The sequence below is a fragment of the Otolemur garnettii genome, unplaced genomic scaffold (assembly GCF_000181295.1).
Source record: "Otolemur garnettii isolate 467f Iridium unplaced genomic scaffold, OtoGar3 scaffold00068, whole genome shotgun sequence".
NCBI classification, from domain to species: Eukaryota; Metazoa; Chordata; class Mammalia; order Primates; family Galagidae; genus Otolemur; species Otolemur garnettii.
The window spans coordinates 2,829,752-2,851,311 of record NW_003852463.1 but is presented as its reverse complement, the minus strand read 5'-3'; the positions used below and the strand labels follow the sequence as shown (position 1 = coordinate 2,851,311).

Here is a 21,560-nt window from a genome sequence, read left to right as displayed (position 1 = left end):
TGGTTATGGCGCTGGCCAAATGCACCAAGGGTGGCGGGTTTGAACCTAGCCTGGGCCAGCTATAACATCTTGATAACTTAGGCATTCCAGGGATGAGATGATGTCTGAAAAGCACTTACAATGTGCCAAGTGTGTGGCCACTGTTAAGGCTACAGACCCCTTAGTAAAAACAAACTATTTTTTCTCCTTTCTCATGCCATACCAATCAACACAGAAAAGTTCCATGAAAAATTGTCTGGTTTTTTTTCTCCCACATGCCAAATAGCCAAACACTCACCATACCAATTGAGTATTCTCTAATTCAGTTCAATTCTCACACTATCTGTCTGCAGGTAGGATAATATCCTGCATCTTGAGGGCTCGATCTTACAAGCTTGCCCTGTATTTCCAATGCCAATCACAGGCCTCAAGTTTTACCTGTGCTTCTGATGGACTGTGTATAAATTGGGGTTCCTACAAATTCTTCCTTGGGTTTGATTAATTTGCTAGAGTGGCTTACACAACTTAAGGAAACACTTATACTATCAGATTATTATAAAGGATATTACATAGGATACAGATGGAGAGGCGAGGTGTGGGAGAGGATGTGGAGCTGCCATGTCCCTTCCGGATGTGCCACCCTCCCGGAACCCCCATGTATTCCACTATCTGTAAGTTCTCCAAACTCTATCTTTTTATGGAGTCTTTTTTTTTTTTTTTTGGAGACAGAGTCTCACTATGTTGCCCTCAGTACACTGCCATGGCATCACAGCTCACAGCAACCTCTAATTCTTGGGCTTAAGCAATTCTTTTGCCTCAGCCTCCCAAATAGCTGGGACTACAGGCACCTGCCACAATGCCCAGCTATTTTTTTGGTTGCGGTTGTCATTGTTGTTTAGCTCCTCTCAGGAGGTTGGGAGATGGGCTGAAAACCTTAACCCTCTAATCATACTTTGTTCTTTCTGGTGACCAGTCACCACCATGAAGCTACCTAGGGCTATCAGCCAGCATCATCTCATTAATATGCAAAAAGGCATCACTTTGGAGATATAAGACCAAATATATATTTTATAATATCACAGACTTCCTCACTTGGAGAAGTGGTAGCTGTACCAGCCTTAGCTTCCTAGGGATCAGTCTTTTCCTGGCCTGGCTGAGATGAGGGTGAAGGGGGCTCCTTAAATCCAGGTCTGGGCATACAAGACTTCCCCACCAGAGATGGCAGGGTTGAGAGCAAAGACAAGGGAAAAATAGACCATTTAGCCCACTTCACCTCACAGAGTTAAAAGTTTTCTTTTGTCTAAATTGTTACTTATTCTCAAGTGCTCAGGCCCAGCTGCCTTCTTAGAGCAGCATGCTACCTTGACCACCATCTTTTTCCTCCAGCTAACCACTTCGGCCCCCTCCCCATCTTTTTGTAGAAAAGAGAAATTTGACTCTGTCTATGCTAAGATTGGTACTCTGCTATATTCTGCTGTGTTTTCACAACAGTTATTATTCTTCCCTTTCTCCACCCTGCCTCATGGCTCCCATTCCTTTTCAGGGTGTTGAAGCCTGCTGACAGCCTGCCCCCAGCGTTTTCAGAGGCCACTTCTGTAGTACAGACCATTCAGATTCCACACCAGCTCCTGGGGGCTGAGGTGAGGTCTGCCCTGCCACCTGGTAGGAAGTGAGGGTATGTTTCCGACTGCCTGGGGTGGAGTTTTCTGAGGTAGAGAGCAAAGCCCCCAAGGCATCTTCTTAAAAAACTTACATCAGTTACTTATACAGCAGTTACTGGAGTTTACCCAATCCCCAAATATCACCATGAAGAGTTAAGTAGATGCAGACACAAGTCTCTTTTCAAGGAATACAATATCAATTTGGGGACAAGGAAATAACATAAAGGCATGATGGTTAAGCCTAGCTGTGGGGACAGATGCCATAGGTCAGTGGTTTGCAGCTTTCTGGGGTCCTAAACAGGAGAAAAGACCACTCTCCCTCTTCTTCATCAAACTGCAGGGGTCCTCAAAGCAAGGTCTAGTATGGACCCCTTCCACTATCCCCAGGCTGCAAGGTCCCCAATTCCTTGAAGAATCTGAGGCACAAGTCCACCTTGATCTTTCAGGAGGATTGTCTGACCCGCTGCCAAAGGATTTATGGAGAAAGGACATGTTGAGGTGGACTTCGTTGGATGGATAGGTTGGGTGAGTTGGAGGGCATAAGCTAGTCCAGTCCTTCTCAGGTTGAGGTTTGGACAGATGCTGTTCTACAGGGCTGGGACCAAAGAGTTCTTTACTCAAGACAGGCCACTGTGCCACCAAACAAAACAAAAGCTCAAAGAAAAACCCAGGCCTGTAATCTTAGCCCTCTGGGAGGCCGAGGCAGGTGGATTGCTTGAGTGTGGTAGTTGGAGACCAGTCCGAGCAAGAGCGAGAACTCCTTCTCTAGAAACAGCCTGCTGTTGTGGCAGGCACCTGTGGTCCCAGCTATTTGGGAGGCTGAGGTAAGAGGCTTGCTTGAGCCCAAGAGTTTAAGGTTGCTGTGATGCCACCACACTCTACCAGGGCAACAGAGCGAGACTCAGTCTCAGCAACAACAAAAGAAAAAAGACCACTGTGTACACACAGACAACAGGCATGCAAGCATATGCCGGGACAGAGATACACGTGCCAAAAGTATGTATACGTATGAGTACATAACTCTGATACAAAAATATATACTGCTCACAAAGATACAGACAAATACACACATGTCAAAGCACAAAAACGGGCCCAGCTACAGTCAATTAAGACTCGCTGGACCTGCAACCCTCGCAGCCTCAGGAAAACTCACGCGAGGAACCAGGCCCGAAAGGGGCGGGGCCTCGCAGGCCGAAGGGGGTCAAAGGTCAGGAGGAAGAGGCGCGCCCAAGATGGCGGCCTCCATGTGCGACGTGTTCTCCTTCTGCGTGGGCGTGGCGGGCAGGGCCTGTGTCCCCGTGGAAGTCCGATTCGTGAGCAGCGCCAAGGTGAGGCCGAGGCGGACGCGGCAGAGTGCCCTAACCCCGTTCAGCTTTGGAGGCAGCTCTGCGGGACCCCATGCCCGGAGCCTAGAGGCTCCTATGCCGCTTGGACGCTACAGCTCGGCACCTGCTAGAAGCTCGGGGACTCCTATTCTGTCCCCCAGCGCAGGCTCTTGGTGTGGTCACGCGGTGGACTGGGGTTTCCAGAGTCTCCTTGCGCGTCCTCTCCCAGGGGAACCCGACCTGCCAGTGGCCCCTCTCTGCCTGCTCAGGGCAAAGGGGAGTATTCTAAGCTTTCTGGCTCTGGATGGGGGGTTGTTGGGCCCCTAGAACTGTGGGTGGGAACGTGCTGGTCAGAAAGAACTGAAGTGTTAAAAAGCGTGGGTCATTAGGGAGCTTTCTGAGTGAGATTTGGGTGTGGGGATGAGGAGAGAGGCCAAGAATCTTCACGAAGGGCCTTGGAGTGCTAAGGAATTTGTGCTAGAGCCATAGGCCGCTGGAGCATTTAAAGGGTTTTTAGCAGGAAAAGTGATTTTGTCATTTTGTTATTTTTAGAAGTTCACTACGTAAAAATAGAAAATGCATGTAAGGAAATAAAAAATAAAAATCACTCATAATTCCATGCTTGTGCAAATATGTGTATATTAAAATTACATTTTTAGGAGCAAAATGACATTTTGATGCAGCAGTGAACTTTCAATGTCAATAAAACTATTTATGTTCATTTTTAAGAAGTGAGTATTCTTCCACGGGAGGGCCACAGTTCACTCATTCAGGCCCTTATTAGTGGGCCCTTTATTGTTACTTATTTTTCTTCCCTGGGGTCAAAGGTCTTGGAGTTCATTTTCTGTGCAGACATCCTTTTGTTCTCTCAAGCAGTTTTCTTTCCTAGTTATCTTTGCAAATTGACATGTGCCAAATGGTATTGCTTTGTTCTCATTTACTTTTCTTTTGTTACTAGTGAGGATGAACAGCTTACCATATGTAGTGGTTGTGTGTATCCTTGGTCTTTACCCAGGATGTTAACTCTCTGGTCGACTGTCACTTGCTCTCAGCATTATCATATTGATTCTGTTTCTCAGCCCAACCTTCCCAACCTTTCCTTGCCTTCTTTCTGTCCTATAGGCAGCTGGAGCACTCCTCTCTTTCCCAGGTAAATCAGCTCCTCTGCATCCTTGGTCTCCTTAGCTGTTCTTATCTTCATCTCTACCCAGATTCTTTAGTGTTCTGGGTGCCCACCAGTCTGTAGGGTTCTCAGTTCCATCACTTCTAGCGTACATAGTCACCTTTATCTTCATTAGTCCCCACTTTATCTCTTCAACCACTCTCCTTGCACATTTGTCTTGTCCCATCTTCTATCAGGGCTCCCGCTGATTGCCCTCTCCCTGCCTGCTGCTGGAGAAAATCACATAGCTACCCGAACTTGATAACGAGACAGATTATCCTGGGTTTTTTGCATTTGTGTTCATAAATTAGGTTGGTTTGTGATTTTTTTTTCTTTGTTTGTATTCTTGTTTTTTGGTAAATGGAGAAGCTGTCCAATTTTTCTTTGTCATTAAATAGTTTAAATATCATAGCATGAGAATTATTTGTTCTTTGAAGGTTTGAGAGATTTGACTCATGAAACCATATAGACTGGGACCTTATGGGATGGTACTTTTTGACCACTTTTTATTGGTTCTTTGAGTATTGGCAAGAATGACTTTTCAAGCCAGGTGATTACAGGCTCATGCCTGTAATCCTAGCACTCTGGAAGACCAAGGCAGATGGATTGCCTGGGCTCAGGAGTTGAAGACCAGCCTGAGCAAGAGCAAGACTCCATCTCTAAAAATAACCAAAAACATTGCTGGGTGTTGTGGTGGGTACCTGTAGTCCCAGCTATTTGGGAGGCTGAGACAGGAGAATCACTTGAGCCCAAGAGTTTGAGGTTGCTGTGAGCTATGATGCCATAGCTCTCTACTGAGGATGACAAAGTGAAACTGTCTCAAAAAAAAAAAAGAGAGAAAAGAATGACTTTACAACCACCACCACCACCAACAACAAAAAGAAGACTTTATGTGGGAGACTGACCAATTGGAACAGAAACCTAACCAGGTCCAGTGGACAATGGCTGGACTGCTATATTGGTGCACACTAGCCAGATATGAACATGGCTTATTGTCGGCTTTCTTCTTTTTTTTTTTGAGACAGTCTCAAGCTGTCACCCCAGGTAGAGTGCCGTGGCATCACAGCTCACAGGAACCTCAAACTCTTGGACTTAAGCGATTCTCAGCTTCCCAAGTAGCTGGGACTACAGGCACCTGCCACAACACCCGGCAATGTTTTTGGTTAGAGTTGTCATTGTTGTTTGGCAACCCGGGCTGGATTCGAACCTGCCAGCTCCCGTGTATGTGGCTGGCGTTGTAGCCACTTGAGCTACAGGTGCTGAGCCTTTCTTCCTTTTGAATTCAGTTTTGGTCATTTGTATTTTTCTAGAAAATCATCTATTTAATCAAGATTTTAAAATGTAGTGTAAAGCAAAGCAGGGTGGTACATGCTCGTAGTCCCGGCTACTCTAAAGGCTGACAACATAGGATTGCCTGAGCCCAAGAGTTTGAGGTTATAGTGAGCTATGACCATGCCTCTGCATAATCACAGGCCAGGTGACAGAGACCCTTTCCCCAAAGAAAAGAAAGAAAAGAAAAATTTTACTGTATGGTTTTATGATTTTGCATGATCTTTTCTTAAAACTTCTTTGATTAAAAAAAAAACCCAACACTATTGGTTTGTCCACTTTCCATTAAGGTTTAGTGCTATCCAAGCTTCTTAATAGTCTGAATTAGACTTTTTTTTAAAATTCTTTAATTTGTTTTGGGAATGGGTGGCTTTATCAAAGAACAACTCTGTTTTCCCTTGGTTTAATGGCTACATATATTTTGCATTTGGTCCTCCAAAAAGAGAGAGAGAGAGATCGGGATTTGAGATTGTCAGAGATTAAGTGGGTCTCTCTGTTCATATCTATTTGTCCCATAGAGGAAGGCCAACTTTTCATTTTGCTAGATCGGGTCTCAAGGACTACAAGGCACGGGAGAGGGGCTTCCCAGAAGACAATCAAGGGCTTATTTGTGCCTTTGACCTGTGGTTTTGTTTCACTTGTTTCATTCTATTAGGTAGAGCTCCCATCCCACAGTTCTTCACAGGGTTGAGATTTGTGGCTCATGGGTGGCTCAGGGCCTGTTCTGCCGCTCTGACTTTAGGAGGGGCTCTTGTGGGCTACAGCAGCAGTGCTAGAAGGAAGCAGGGAGCTACCTGGGAGGCTATAGTAACAGGAATTTCACTGCTGTGTCAAGCACTTTTTTCCTCTCCCTTTTTTTGTGGCAGTTCAGTGTTGGCAGGGCACCAACCCTCTTCTCTAAATACTTGAGTAGTGGGAATAAGCGTCCAGCAAGGCCAATAACTCCTGGGTTCTGAAGCCATCTCCTGAGTCCTTTTGCATGTTTGAGAGATGGCAATTCAGAGGTTGTTTTCTCATCCTTCATCATTTACATGATGTATATAATGTTTAGACCAGGATTTCTCAAACTTTCAAATGTATATGAATCACCTGGGAATCTTGTTAAAATGCAGATTCTGATTCAGCAGGTCTGGTATGGGGCCTGAGGTTTTGCATTTCTAACAGTGTCCCAGGTGATGCCTATGCTGCCTGTCCTCGCACCTCACACTGAGTAGTAAGGAAGTAGAGCTCATGCTATATCATTGCATCCTGGAAACTACCTGGTAAGTGTTATAATACTCACTTTTCATATAGGAAACAGATGCAAAGAAGTGAAGCACTTGGCTCAAAGTTTCACAGAAAGTTAACAATAGGACTGGGGCTAGGATTAGCTCATTTCTTTCAATGCCTGACTAGTGCTATGTGCTTTGAGTACCTCGATGACCAAGGTCAGCCATTTTCCCCCCAGCTCAGCCTTCCTCTTCCATAGTAGGATTTGTCTGCAACCCTGAGCAGAAGCACCCTGCCAGGATCCTGGCACATGGGTGACTCAGGGAGGGCTGCTCTGCTATTTCTAGCTTCTGGTACAGGAGGCTCCAGCCTACTATGAGCCTTGGGCCCTGCTCTGGTTATCCTAAAAATTCTCCCCCTCTGAGTAGTCTGAGATGACTGTCATGGTGGTTCCTGCCCTGTCCCAGGCCTTCTGCTCTGAATTGGCTGAAAGAGGTAGAACTGAAAGTAAGTTACAGATGTAGTTCCAGAGGGGGCAGTCCCAGAGGGTGCTGGCCACTTTCCATGAGCTATCAGAGCCAGAGGCCTCTGCTAAGAGAGATGAATATAAGGCTGGACAGCCTCTTGTGAGTTCCTGGAGCTATGTCTTCTGTCCCTTCTTATAGCCATCCTCTTCCTTTTCTGCCCTCCTAGGGAAAGGGGCTGTTTGCCACACAGCTGATCCGGAAGGGGGAGACCATCTTTGTAGAACGGCCCCTTGTGGCTGCTCAATTTCTCTGGAATGCACTTTATCGCTACCGAGGTGAGCACATCTAGTTGACTCCTCATAGCTGCTGGGCCCAGTTGCCTTTGTGTACAGAAGAGAGCTACTCACATCCCTACTGGTTGATGTCTCTGGGGCTCCAAATGTAGGCAGGAAATGCTGTCTTTCTGTGGAGAACTATGCCTAAGAACCATACCTCTGTCTAATTTCAAGTGTTGGGGCTGTGTGCCTGCAGTAGAGGCTCTTCCGACATGCTCCCTGGAGAATAATGTCACTCAGGCAGGATTCAGAGTCTGGCCCCAGAGAATGAGGGACTGGACAGCATGCTAAAGGGCTTTGTGCCAAAGTGGAGCCCTCCACTGAGAGAGGCTACATGGCCCTTGTCCAGAGAAGGTTGGGTTAGGAGTCCAAAGCAAGTAGGATGCCTTTAGCTTTGCTGGCCACCTCTTTTTTCTTTTCTTAAGCTAGAGACACCGTGAAAAGAGTATCAGTTGGCTTCAGAGTATGGGGAAAGCCCAGTTTGGGGGTAGTGGGGAAGCCCCACAAAGTGGGTCTAATTGAAAAGCAGGGAGAGTCAGAGAGCAGGGGCCAGGGGGTCCTTGAGAGGGAGGGGTATCATCTACCTTTGAATGCATTTGAAATTAATTAATTCATTCCATTCATTAATGTAATCATTCATTCACTTCCCAAAGTTTTATGGAGCATTTGCTATATGCCAGGCACCATTCTAGCTCTGGAGATACTAGAATGTATCTGTGAAAAGGACAGATGTCGCTCCTACTCTTAAGACACTTATATTGTCATATCTGGCTCTCACCCTCAGCCTGTGACCACTGCCTTAGGGCACTGGAGAAGGCAGAGGAAAATGCCCAAAGGCTGACTGGGAAACCGGGCCAGGTTCTGCCTCATCCAGAGCTGTGCACTGTACGCAAGGATCTCCACCAGAACTGTCCCCACTGCCAGGTGAGTATGTTGGGGGAGTGTACCTCAAAGGGGATGGGCAAGGTAGGCCTTAGCTGAAGTCCTCGTTGGAAAGATAGAAACAAAGACAGACCTGGTCATGGCCCTTGAAAGCTCCAATGTGGGGTAAGACATTGAATAGGCTTGGTTATTGCTCCAGTGTCATCGTCCCTGTCCCAGTTCCACTGTCTAGAAAATAGGTTGGGGAGGGGGGCATACCTGTAGCTCAAGGAGTAGGGCACTGGCCCCATATACCGGGGCTGATGGGTTCAAGCCTGGGGCCTTCAGGGCCTCTCCCTTCTACCTGAAAAGCTCTCTTCTCTTTCTGTGGTTTCACAAGCCTAGGTTAGGTGTGCCTTGCACATGGCCCCCAGAGCACCCTATGTTTTCTCACCTCAGTACCTCTGAGATATGGCTCAGGGTCTATTTGCAGAAGGAATGCAATTAGAAGAGATGAGTACCACATAGGATATCTGCCTTGGCCCTCTCGCCCTATGGCCAGATCCTAGGGCGCTGACCTCACCCCACCTGACAGGTGATGTACTGCAGTGTAGAATGTCGGCTGTCTGCTGCTGAGCAGTACCACCAGGTCCTGTGCCCCGGCCCCTCCCAGGATGACCCCCTGCATCCTCTCAATAAACTTCAGGAAGCATGGAGGTAGGTCTCTTTTCCTCTTTTCTTTCCTCTATCCTTCTCTCCCTACTTCTCTACCTGGGCTCAACAGATGTTGTCATAGTTGTTAAGTTGCCCCAGATTTTTTCTCCATTCTTAGGGTTAAATAGAGGTCACGTCTCCCAACCCCCTGCCTTTAATCTGGGCTGTCAGTCCTGCTATTCTCAGCATTTTACACTCTCAGAAAGAGCCCCATTAAGCCCATAGGCATACAAAGTCCTGCCTGAGTCCCTGATATGACTTTCTCTCTTTGTAATAGATGGGGTTGGTAGAAAGGTTTCTCTGTACCAGTCAGACTGGCTTTCTCCGAGCTCAAGTACTGGGGAAGGAATTTGTAGGTAAAACTTTTTTTTCTTTCCCTAGGAGTGTTCATTACCCCCCTGAGACTGCAAGCATCATGCTGATGGCCCGGATGGTGGCCACAGTGAAGCAGGTGAGCCCACATAACCCTCTCAGGAAGCTGACTATGGCCTTGTTCAACCCTTAGTCTTGGTCTCTTTCTTACCTTAAGGTCCTAGCTTGGGTGCAGAATTCTGCTGAGCCTTTGCAAAGAAGAGTTGCTTGCTATGTAAAATCTTAGGTGTGTGCTGAACATAAATCAGGCATGGGGAATGAGGGAGCAGGGGCTCATTTTGCCTGTAGTCTTTGATTTATGAGAAGATGTCTTGGGCAGCAGCAGTTCATGTGGTTGATTTATAAGTACTCTTTCAGGATTGCATCTTCTATTTTTTGGAAAGAGAGTCTTACTTTATTGCCCTCAGTAGAGTGCTGTGGCGTCACATAGCTCACAGCAACCTCCAAATCTTGGGCTTAGGTGATTCTCTTGCCTCAGTCTCCTGAGTAGCTGGGACTACAGGCGCCTGCCACAACACTTGGCTATTTTTTGTTGCAGTTTGGCCGGGGCCAGGTTTGAACCCGCCACCCCTCGGTATATGGAGCCAGCGCCCTACCCAATGAGCCACCGGCACTGCCCTCAGGATTGTATCTTATGTAAAATGAGAGAAGGCTCTCTAACCTCCTCTTTAACCAGCATCAGTCTCCTGTTTTGCCAAGTATTGTTGAACTGGCTAGCTCAGCTATATCTGGGGAGATAGTGGGGAGTGAGCAGCATGAGGACGAAGCCTCAGGCAGGGAAAGGGCCCCTGGAAGATCAATTGTGGTGGGGATTTTGCTGATGAAAGGGGCTTTTGAAACAGTCTGCTCCTCCCACATGGGCAGAAGTACTAATAAGAAGGTGGGTGTCTAAGAACCTTAAGTATATTTGTTCATTGCAGGCTAAGGATAAGGACCGATGGATCAAGCTCTTCTCCCAGTTTTGTAACAAAACAGCCAACGAGGAGGAGGAAATTGTCCACAAACTTCTGGGGGACAAGTTCAAGGTTAGTCTTTTCTGATGACCCATCTCCCCCTGCCTTCATGAGATAGTCTAGGATGTCCCTACTCTGTAGGGAGTTCTACATTTGATCCCTTCCCCAGCAAGAGGAAGGAGTTAGGACCTGGGCTCAGAAGTTGACTCAGACATCCTGGCCACTACTTAACCTCATGACCTAATGTGGCCCTAATGTTGGGAAGTGGGAAAGTGGGGTAGTGACAGAGGAACAACCCTCTACCCTGACAGTGATCTTTACATGTTGTAGGAAGGCAGGACTCCTGTCATAGGATAGAACAGTGGGCACATTAGGTAGAATGGAGAGTTGGGGTCCACAGAGTCAGACAGTAGTGTAAAACTGACAGTGTACTTAGTGCCCGTTCCCAATCAGAGTATAGATTCTCACTGAGTACAGCATACTTCTACCAGGAGCTGGCTGAGGGTGGAAGCAGGTGTGAAAGGGATACCTCTGTACCTCCTATGTTGAATTCAGTGGAAAGGAAGGGGAGAGCCTACCTGTTCTGGAGGCTGGGTCAGGAGATCTTTGAGGGTGGAGATGAGAACAGATGTTCTAAGCCAGGCTACTTCAGCTTTATTGGTACAAGTGCTAAAAAATGAGCAGAAATTTTGGGTTGGGTGGACCACCAAAGCTCTTTAGAAAAAAGACTCTATGGCCTTCCTTTGCCCCCAGGGAAAGCTCAGTCTGCAGAGTTGGCCCCTTTTTCCTTCCCTCTCCTGTCTTCTGGGCCCAGCCGGGGTACTAATGGGAAATATCCAGGGATGCACGTCTCTCCCTACTTCCCTTAAACCAGGGCCAACTGGAACTTCTGCGGAGACTCTTCACAGAAGCCCTTTATGAGGAAGCACTCAGCCAGGTGAGTATGGGGATGGCAGGACTAATGGCTTCCTTGTCACTTTAGTTCTCTAGGAGCAACTGGGTCAGCATCTCCTCCTGGGGCAGCTAAACCAAAGCCAACTTGGTCTTCTAGAATTGGGGTGGGTCTGACTCATAGAATACTTCCTGAGCAGGGCTGTGTTAGGAAGAAAAGCTAGTGGCTGTAATCTGAATACTCATCTCCTCCCTTTCTCTCCCACAGTGGTTCACTCCAGATGGATTCCGGTCTCTCTTTGCTCTGGTTGGGACCAATGGCCAAGGAATTGGGACTAGGTTAGGAGAGAATGTTCCAGAGCTGTTGGACCTATCTCTCAGGGATTGGGTTGGAGATTGAGGAAGGTAGCCACAGCACCTCTCAAGACTGGGGTTGGGTAGGGTGTGACTCTATGGCTAGAGGGCTGAACTGGATATGGTGGTGGGGCATCAAAATGAGGCAGTAGAGGCTAGTCTTGGGAGCCTTGGACTATTGGGGAAGATGGGGCCCTTACCCTGAAGAAAAAGTGGGACAAGCGTAGGAGACCATTCTTCCTGGGCTTAACTTGCCTGGAGGTGGAGAGCCCTAAGACCTGGGCCTTCTCCTCTCCAACCATGGGCTGCTGGGAACCCTCCAGCTCCCTGAGCCAGTGGGTCCATGCCTGTGATGCTCTGGAGTTGAAGCCTCAGGACCGCGAGCAGCTGGATGCCTTCATTGACCAGCTGTACAAGGACATCGAGGCAGGTTGGTGAGATGGGGCCCTGGCCTCACCCAACCTTGGAGAACCCCCAGTCAGATGAGTGACACATACTCTCTCCCCAAGGTACTCTGAGTTAATGGTGGGAGAAAGTAATTCCTTCATGTTTGTATGGAGCTTCAGATTTATTCACAAGACAAACAATAAGAAATGGCACCCACCAAGAGTCATCTAGAATCTTGATGCTGGGAGGAAGGGCAGTGCTGGAAAATAGGGTGATGTCATAGACAAAAAAGCCAGGTTTGTGGCTCAGAGAAGCAAGTTTAGGTAAAGTGGTAGGGACTGGGTGCCTTGGCCTGTATCTGTCCTTGTGAGCCTAGTTTCCTTTTCCCACCTGTAAAATGGGTAGAGTAACATCAGCATATTACTGTCTTGCAGCAACCGGCGAGTTTCTAAACTGTGAAGGATCTGGCCTCTTTGTGCTTCAGAGCTGCTGTGAGTCACAACATTGGGGAGGGACAGTCCCAAGCATTTCTACCTTTGCCAGGTGGCCTCACAGCCATAGTTCATCTTTCTTAGTTGTCCCTTTCTAGGCTGAAAGAGTTGAGTCTGGGAGAAGGGTTAGGTCTGAGTTTCTTAGAGAATTCCCTTGGGCCTTTTTGTTCCAATTGATTCATTCAACTGCTTTTGGTTTAATAGATGCTTATATACAAAACGTTACAGTGGACTAGGTGCTGTGCTAAGGCACAGAGCTCTGATTCTTACAAAGGGAAGCATGAGCTTTGCACCATCATTGCCTTCTGAGATTTGATAGGGAGTACTCGGAGAGCCTGAGAGGCCCTCAGGATCCTGGGAAGAGGGAGCTCAGACCAGAAGACAAGTCTTACCAGCACCTGATGGGGAGGGCAGAGTCACTCAGTCACTATCTTTTCCAGATCTCAGCCTCTTATCCCCGGTTTCATCCCTGGAAGGAGTTTTCAGGTTTCAGTTTCCAGTGCCACTCTACCCCTACCAAACTGGGTTCTCAGGGGGCCTGAGTCAGCCATTACTAGGTGTCCACTAGATCCCTTTCCCTCCAAATGAAGTTGGCCAGTCCCTGGAGGTAGCAGTGGGAAGTGATGTGGGAGTGCACTCATGCCTATGCTCTGGCCTTCAGAAAGATCACTGGATGGAGAGTCCAGAAACTTGGGTTTTAGTATCTGTGCAGCCCTGGCAGGGATAAGAACGGATGGGTCCATTCCTTGGCAGAGTTGAGGTTGTTGTGTTTTTAGCCAATAATCCTCATTATCTGCCTTTTCTCACCCAGGCAACCACAGCTGTGTCCCCAATGCTGAGACCTCTTTCCCAGAAAACAACTTCTTTTTGCATGTTACTGCCCTGGAGGATATTAAACCAGGAGAGGTGAGTGGGGCCAGGAGCTCTGAGGGGTGGGGTGGGCAGTGGGCCTTGCAGGTTCTTCCTAGGGTTTAGGGGCAGCAGTGGCTAGAGCTCCTTAAAGTTCAGGCTGTTGGGTTGGATTCCCACATGCCCCAGAGCCTAAGTCTTTTAGCCCATGGTGGTATTCTAACTCTACCTCCCTTCTTCAAATTATAACTCCAGAGTACCTCAGAGGAGTGTTTGAGGGACAGCTATGTGTCCAGGCTCTTATCCCCAGGTACATTTTGGTCAACAAATCTACAATTTCTTGGGCCTTGGCAGGCTAGTGTTGGTATAGTTTGGTTGTTGGTATAGTGCACAGAGTCAGGTTGAATCTCCTTCCGGAGCAAGTAGCATCACACCAAGGTAACATCTGATCCTAGCCACAGACATTTGTCATTGATTGGCTTTCACCATGTCCTGAGGCTAACTGCAGTCTCTTCTCTGCCACAGACACAGGGGACTGGATCAGGGCAGCTCACCCCTTCACTGAAGGGCCATGCAGGCCTGGATCCTGAAGATGGGGCTGGTGTTGGGGAGGCCCTTATCCTGTGGAATACAGAGCACAAACTATCAGACCCCACTTCTCTGCCCTATAGGAAATTTGTATCAGCTACTTAGACTGCTGTCAGAGGGAGCGCAGCCGCCACAGCCGCCACAAGATCCTCAGGTGCCAGTGGGGGACATGGTTGGGGAGCTGGGCTCTGGTTCCTCTATCCCAGTGGCTGCCTAACTTTTCCCTCTTGCTACCCCTGCAGGGAGAACTATCTGTTCATCTGTTCCTGTCCTAAATGCCTGGCAGAGGCTGATGAACCTAATGTGACTTCAGAGGAGGAAGAGGAAGAGGAGGAAGAAGGAGAGCCAGAAGATGCAGAACTGGGAGATGAGATGACTGATGTGTGATGTTGCCCTACCCAGAAGGGACCCTGCGCCACATCTTGTTGGAAAAGGGGGTCCTTCCCTCAGAGAAGAGGCGTGGAAGGAACTCCTCACTCTTACTGCCTGCTTTCCCCATCCCAGCTTTACCTGCCAGAGGGTAGGACAGAGGCTGGACCCCAGGCCCCTGACCCCCACTAGACCTCATGCCCTGGACACTGCTGCTGAGTTGGCTTATGCTCTGCACTGTCACTGAGCCTTTCAGAACCAGCCTCCCCCAGAGCCCACAGGCTGGAACCGGGGTCAGGGCCCAAAAGCATTTCCTCCTCTACGCTTCATGGCCCATGCTCACCCTTCTACCTGAGGCTTCTCCCCTCTCAACTGTGCCATTGATTTTTTTTTTTTTTTTTTTTGAGATAGTCTAATTGTCGCCCTGGGTAGAGTGCCATGGCATCATAGCTCACAGCAAACTCAAGTCTCTTGGGCTCAAGCAATCCTCTTGCCTCAGCCACCTGAGTAGCTGGCACTACAGGCTCCTGCCACAATGCCTGGGTAATTTTTCTATTTTTAGTAGAGATGGGGTATCGTGCTCAGGCTGGTCTGGAACTCCTGAGCTCAAGCAATCCTCCCTTCTCGGCCTTCCAGAGAGCTCAAATTATAGGCATGAGCCACTGTGCCCAGCCTACCTGACTACTGATTCATTTTTGAGGGGAGGTAACAATATGGCAAATCTGAGAACAGAATGATTTCATTAAAGCAGAAAGGGAAGTGGTAAGGTACCCTCAACTCTTTCCATACCTTCCACCTGTCACTGTTGTAGCTAATAAGGCTACTGCTTGACCCCTAGCCCAGTGAGGAGAGGCAGGCAGAAGATCTGGGCTTCCTGAGCTCCTTCCCTAAGGCTGTCTAGTGGGAAACACAGGATCAGGGGGATTACTTCCTTCTCCAACCCCCACTCCCACCATTGGACATCTGAGGAAGTAGAGATTAACCCCTTCCCCAGACTCCAGAATCTCTGTCCCTCATACCTTGTCTTAGGCCCTGGCACAAGCAGCTAGCCCCATGAGGTAGGAAGAGTCCTCTCCTTGCTCAGGAAGGGCATGTGGGGGCCCATCACTCTTTCTCACACCTTCTTCCCACTGAGCATTCTAGCAGCATGGCTGAGACTTGGGGGTTGACAGGACTGTGCTTCTTAGTTGAGGATGCTCTAGTCTTCCCTGTGGCCAGTTAAAGTGGGTCAATGAGGGGCTCTTGTGGTCTCAGTCTCCATCTACAGGGTCTCCACAGAGGAACACCAAAGTCTTCCAAATACCTACAGAAGCTGGGCACTAGATACCCAGAGATTAGCATCCCTTCCTTCACCCACATCAGTACCAGTCCCCTCTTTCACTCTTGGTTTTGGGTGCTGTGGGAACTAATCCATCACCCTTGATGCTTTCCTTTCTGGAGGGGCCTACCACATCTTGCTGAGGGATCCCAGGGAGGGCAGGTCCCCACCCCACAGGCCCTTATTTAGAACATGGAGTCAGGTAGAACTTGCCTATCTGGCCCCCTCGGTTTTTACTCCTTCACAGCAGCCAGCACCCCTCTCCCACCACCACTTGCCCACTGTTCTCAATAAAATGTGAGTGGTGATAGGCCTCGGCAGGAATGCTTTGTGGAGTGGCTGGATGGATTGTCCAGAGTACACAGCAGTCACTAAGGTGGCTGCAAAAGGGCACAGGTTAGACCAGGCAATAGCAGTAGATGCTCCAGGCTCCCCAGCTTGTGCTCACCTCTGCTCTTATCTACTCTCTGCTACAAGTGTCCTAAAGCCCAAGAGTAAGGGTCCTCTGAGGTCCAGTTTAGATCCCTAGTTACAGGCTTCTCCCTGGTGGGCTGAACTGTGGCTTCCTAGGGCTGCCTCAGATCTTGAGCAGAAGGCTGTGCTGGGATGTAAGACTAATAGTCTTAGCACTGGGCATGAAGGACCTTGGGCAAGTCATGGTCTTTGGGCCTCAGTTTCCTTCCTTCAGAACAATGGTATGTGACCAGATGAGTGAGTCTGAAGGTCCTTCACACCCCTGGGTGCTCTTATTCCAGGACACAGTTGCAACCCTGATGAGAAGTTTTATTGCTACAGTAAGGGTTTATTGAGTCCCCAAATCCCAGTTCCTTAAACCACTCCAACAACTGCTGTGAAGGTCACTGTGAGGAGACCTCAGGTAGGGGTTGCTGGAGCCAGGTGGGATGTAGCAGGGCATAGATGGCTCTCAGGCTGCCTGCCTTTAGTTTCTTTTGTTCCAGATTCTAGCCAGAACTTCTGGGGCTTGGCTCTTGCCTCTTCTTGGGGGCCCTGGGGAAGGGAAGGCCACTAGTATGGCTTCCCTCCCTCAGCCTAGCCAAGGTGGAGACCCTTTTTTGCTACCTGGCTCCACTTGTCCCTAAAAGCTATCTTCAAATTCCAAATAGCAAAATTCCTGGGTTCTTCTCAGCCCAGAGTCACTTATGGCTGGAATGTGGGACCAACTCTTCTACCAGAAGGTCCAGGGTGGTTGCAGCAGCTCAAAGGTAGGGATGCTGGTGACATTGACTGGGATGGAAATGATGGCCCATGGCAGCCCATGCTGTTCCAGGGAGCGGCGGATCATGTAGCTAGGAGAGCATGAAGAGAGGTGGCAATGGTCACTTTCCCAGCATCACATCATGCCACACTGTCCCCACCACTCTGTGAATTCTAAAGCCCAAGAACTTTTTCACTCTTCAACTAAGGCATCTCAAGATGAGGCCTGTAGGAAGGGACTTATGATTACCCTTGACCTCCCCAAGTCATAACACCCAGCCTGGTGCTGACACAGCCAGAGACCAGGAGCCCTCACCCATCTCGGCCGAGCAGGAAGAGGGCAGGTATGTCAGCTGTGCGCTGGGTACTATCCTGGATCATCTCCACGTAGAAGCTGTCATTGTCAACCGCGTTGTCAGAGATGATCACTGCCCGCCCACCGTGCTCTTGTACCACCCGGGTCTTGGAGAGGAAGGAGCAGCCCCTGGAAGAGGTGGTGATGAGATCAAAGGAAGGGCAGGGTCTAGCTACTCTTCCCCCAGACCGTCACCCTGGGAGGATGGAAGGAGAACTATGAAGAATTTGTTAAAGGCTTGTAAGTAAATAGCCCAAGGTATGGATAACCTTAAGACATTTCTTAAAGACTCTTAAAAAGATGAATTATCCAAAAATAGCAATTTCAAAGCACCACCGCCACCAATAACCTCAGAATCTGCCCGTGCCTGCCCACTCTTTACCCCCTCTCCACCAGAGCGATCTGGTCCTGGATGAAGAAGCCGTTGCTGAGTTCCCCGCAGGCCTCTGGAGGTTCAGCAGGGACAAGGTGAATCTGCTCATACCTTGTATGCTGAAAAACGTTTAGACATTTGGAGGTGAGAGTGTAAGGAGACACATTGGCTTTAGGACTAGGCTGACAAAATCCCATCTTACTGGCACCTCAGAGTGTGAAGCAAATGTGGAGCAGTTTCTGTGTTGCCAGGCATTGAGCATTTTTACTTAATTCTCACAAAAGCCTTTTTTTTGGTCCTACCCAACCCTGCCTTTCCCTGAGATAGGTTGGGAAACTGATTATAAAGCCTGAAAGGGGAAGTGACTTCTTAAGTTACATAGTTCAGAGGTAAAGCTGGCAGAGAAAGCTGGTTCCCTTCTCATTTCATTATTTCACATCACCCAAAAAGACAGTTTGTCCCTCCAGGTGCCCAGGTATATATTATACCAAAGGGAGTGTAGTTGGATAGTGCAGTGCCTGGAAGGCAGAGCTGGATTCTGCTCCTTCACCTGTCTCAGCACTCAAGTGGGATGATAAGGGAAGGGGGAGGCTGAGGATCAGAAATCAGGGGCCTCTCTGAACTTACAAAGATACCACCGAAGTCCTTGGCAGGTGTAGCTGTGAAGATGTAGCGAATATCCCCAGGACTCAGCACTTGAAAGTATAAATAATCATGGATGCGGAAGCCTGAACGATAAAGAATATAGGTGAGAAGTTTAGGAACAACCTGGATCATGTTCAGATCATAGACCTGTGTCTTCAACTGGGCTGGCTATAGTCTGGGCCCAGGGCCCCAGTTTCAGCTGGTTGGGTCTCCCAGGTGGGTGGGATCTTTGCCCTGGGGAGAACAGAATTGATGCAGACAAGAGTTAGTAATCCCAGAGGTTTAGATCAGTTGCTGCTGCTCACATAGGTTAGCTAGGAAGACAGAGATCTAGGGTTAATCCATCTTTGCTCTGAATACATGAGAGTTTCAGGGTAGCTATGTAGTGGCCTGAGTACAAAACAATTTTCATAAAAACTTAGAAGTAGACTCTGGTCCCACTGTGATACCGCTAGTATAGTGACTATTATCTCTTTCCCTGACTGTTCAGCTTAATTGGCCTACCTGCTTCCATTCTTGCTCCCTAAGTCCATTCCCCAAACAATTTGAGATCTTAAAATCTTAGCCATTGTAATCATATCACCACACTTAGGGCATCAATACCCTCCAAAAACTTCCCTTTCCATTTCCCTTAAAATGTAGACTTTCAACTGTGGCCTACAAGGCCCTGCTTGCTCTGGCCCCTGGCTGCCACTACAATCTCATCTCCCTATATTCAAACTGCCTTTCAGTTTCTTCCTTCCTCTGGATCTTCCTACAAGCTGTTCCCTCTACTGGAAGGCTCCCTACTTCCACTCTACCACCACCAGTTTACCTGGCTCACTCCTAGTTTTCCTTCGGGTCATAGCTTAAATGTCACTTTCTTGGAGAAAGCTTCTGCCTTATGATTGCCCTCCCCTAAATCCATTCAAATGTACTTTTTTTTTTTTTTTTTGAGACAGAGTCTTACTATGTTGCCCTCAATAGAGTGCTGTGGCGTGTCACAGCTCACAGCAACCTCCAACTCTTGGGCTTAAGTGATTCTCTTGCTTCAGTCTCCCAAGTAGCTGGGACTACAGGCGCCTGCTACAATGCCCGGCTATTTTTTGGTTGCAGTTGTCATTGTTTAGCAGGCCTGGGCTGAGCTCAAACCCACCAGCCTTGATATATGTGGCTGGCGCCCTACTCACAGAGCTATGGGTGCCAAGCCACAAACGTACTACTTTTTTCCTTCAATTGGTATGTCCAACATAATGTGTAATTATACAGGATTCATAATTTTTTAATGTCTGTCTTTTCCACTAGGCATAGATCTTTAATTTGTACCTTCATTCAATACTGAATCCCTAGTATAGTGGCTACAATATAGTGGGTGTTCAATAAAGGTTGAATCAACCAGTAACAACTGTGTCTAGCTCCACTGTACTGAGAAAGAGAGTTACTAGAACAAACAGACTTTTCTGGGGGTATGGAAACTTCTATTTGGCACCAAAGTTAGTATTTTACCTGGACTTAAGTCCTGGTTTCCTTAGCCCAGAGTTATTGAGGAATGTTGAAGGATAAAAGCTGCTGCCACAGGTCCATTAGTCAATCAACAAATTCCCAAGTCACTAACTGTGTGCTAGGGTTTGGAATGGTTGTGGCTTTAATTGTCCTTGCTTACTGCCTAAATCACAGCCATCAAGTAGAGCTCCACTGATTTAGTACTAAGCTATATAAACTTTTGTTCTGGAAGTGGGGACTCCCCACCAGATACAGATACACCTCCAGGAAGCCTTCCTGGATTAGTAGTAAACTTCCCCTTCTCCCCTCCCCCCACCACACGCTAGCTTGCCTTTGCATATGCTTATCTGCCTAAACTGGGTAAATGTATGTGCTCAATGCTAGTGTAGGTGCAAACAATCGTGGGTACTTGTGTTGGTGTGTGTGAGCCCAAGGGTAGGAATATATGCTCCTGTATATGTATGTGAATGCTCTCACACATATCTCCAGCTTCAGCATCTTTAGTTGTCCCTTATGCCTCCTCCTGGTCTTACCGTAAGTCACCTGGGTCGGTGCTAGTGGGCGGGTTGACGGGGGAGGTTCTGGGACCTGTTTCGACGTGGGAAGCTGAGGATTCAGAGCTCTGCCTCATGCTGCGCCCAGCTTACGTCCTTGGGGACCAGTATTTACTTACTCTAGCCCCCTGTCACCAGACCTGTCCTGCTCTGAACTCGCAGGTCCCCAAGGTGACCCGTGGCCCCCAGCCCGAGATGCGCGCAAGCTGGACGGCTAGCCCCGCCCCGCAGCGCAGCCCCGCCCGTTGCCGCTCACCGTGGGCTGCGACGCACGTGGGAAGCCAAAGCACGAGACAATACCAGCCCGCGGCGCCGGGGACCATCTCCAGGGCCCGGCCCGGCGCCGCGTCTCCTCTTGCTGTCCCGCCGCGCGTCGCTCCCCGGACTTTACCCTGACAGCTGCTCCGGCCTCCCGCCCACGTACCCGCTCTAACCGCTGGTTGGGCTACGAGAACGAGGCCCACACCTGATTGGCTATGACACCTGCTCATGTAGCCACACTTTCCGCCTCTGCGCCTTAGTCCACTTCCTATTGGTCCAGAAAAGTGGGGGGGCGAAGGCTGAATGGCCTAAACTCTTAACAGCTACCGCCCGCCCTCACCTCAGCTCCGCCCCAGCATTTCTCAGTTTGGATTCGATTTTCCGGGACCTCGCCGGCTGTGGGCGGGCCGGGTAGGAGCATGAGCTGGACTTAAGAGCCCAAAGGACTCGCTTCAGCCATCGAAGTTTTGGCCGCCCGTAGTTGTGGTCTCACTGGATCCTCCCTGAGGCCGCTTCGCTTTACAATTTGCCTTCTCCCGGCTGCGCTTCCCTCGTCCCACCTCCTCCTCTGGAGGCATCCGTCTATCCTGGTGGTTCTCCGCCTAGTTCCAGCAGCGCTAGTGCGCTGTGTTTGGGCGCTGGCCGCGATCTGTTGCTCATCTTCCGCGGGCAGGCTCTGGCCAATGCGGAGGCAGGAAATGGGTTTTGAGGCCAGTTTCACATGCCTGCTTCGCTATCACTTTTCGTGTATCTATGATGCGGACATCTTTAATAACCTCTCCGCCTCAGTTTCCTCATCAGTAAAAATGGGCATAATGGGTCCAACAGAGTAGATTTGTCAGAATTAAATGAGATCGACACAAAACGTACCCGCTCCTTCGCATAAGCCTGTCTCACAATTGGCATTTAATAAAGATTTGCCTTTATTACATTTCTTGGTCTGACGTCTGAGGTTTCGGGGAGACGGAGTCAAGGTTACTAAGCAGGGCTCGGCGCCTATAGCTCAACCGGCTAAGGCGCCAGCCACGTACACCTAAGGTGGTGGGTTCGAATCCCCAGCC

The 21,560-nt window shown here is 48.8% G+C and overlaps 2 protein-coding genes across 2 annotated transcripts; one reads left to right on the top strand and one right to left on the bottom strand.

The window, feature by feature from the left end:
* Nucleotides 1-2,834: 2,834 nt before the first annotated feature.
* SMYD5 (SMYD family member 5) lies at nucleotides 2,835-14,708 on the top strand. The gene is made up of 13 exons (XM_003793410.3): nucleotides 2,835-2,968; nucleotides 7,359-7,467; nucleotides 8,252-8,391; nucleotides 8,924-9,045; nucleotides 9,424-9,493; nucleotides 10,335-10,439; nucleotides 11,242-11,304; nucleotides 11,527-11,597; nucleotides 11,936-12,042; nucleotides 12,434-12,490; nucleotides 13,302-13,396; nucleotides 14,011-14,081; nucleotides 14,170-14,708. The coding sequence occupies exons 1-13, from the start codon at nucleotides 2,873-2,875 to the stop codon at nucleotides 14,312-14,314; spliced, it is 1,251 nt and encodes a 416-aa protein (XP_003793458.1). The 5' UTR covers nucleotides 2,835-2,872; the 3' UTR covers nucleotides 14,315-14,708.
* A 1,668-nt stretch (nucleotides 14,709-16,376) lies between these two features.
* On the bottom strand, nucleotides 16,377-20,679 carry PRADC1 (protease associated domain containing 1). The gene is made up of 5 exons (XM_003793409.2): nucleotides 20,495-20,679; nucleotides 18,185-18,285; nucleotides 17,567-17,676; nucleotides 17,146-17,313; nucleotides 16,377-16,921 (listed from the first exon to the last, which is right to left on the bottom strand). The coding sequence occupies exons 1-5, from the start codon at nucleotides 20,559-20,561 to the stop codon at nucleotides 16,801-16,803; spliced, it is 567 nt and encodes a 188-aa protein (XP_003793457.1). The 5' UTR covers nucleotides 20,562-20,679; the 3' UTR covers nucleotides 16,377-16,800.
* Nucleotides 20,680-21,560: the final 881 nt, after the last annotated feature.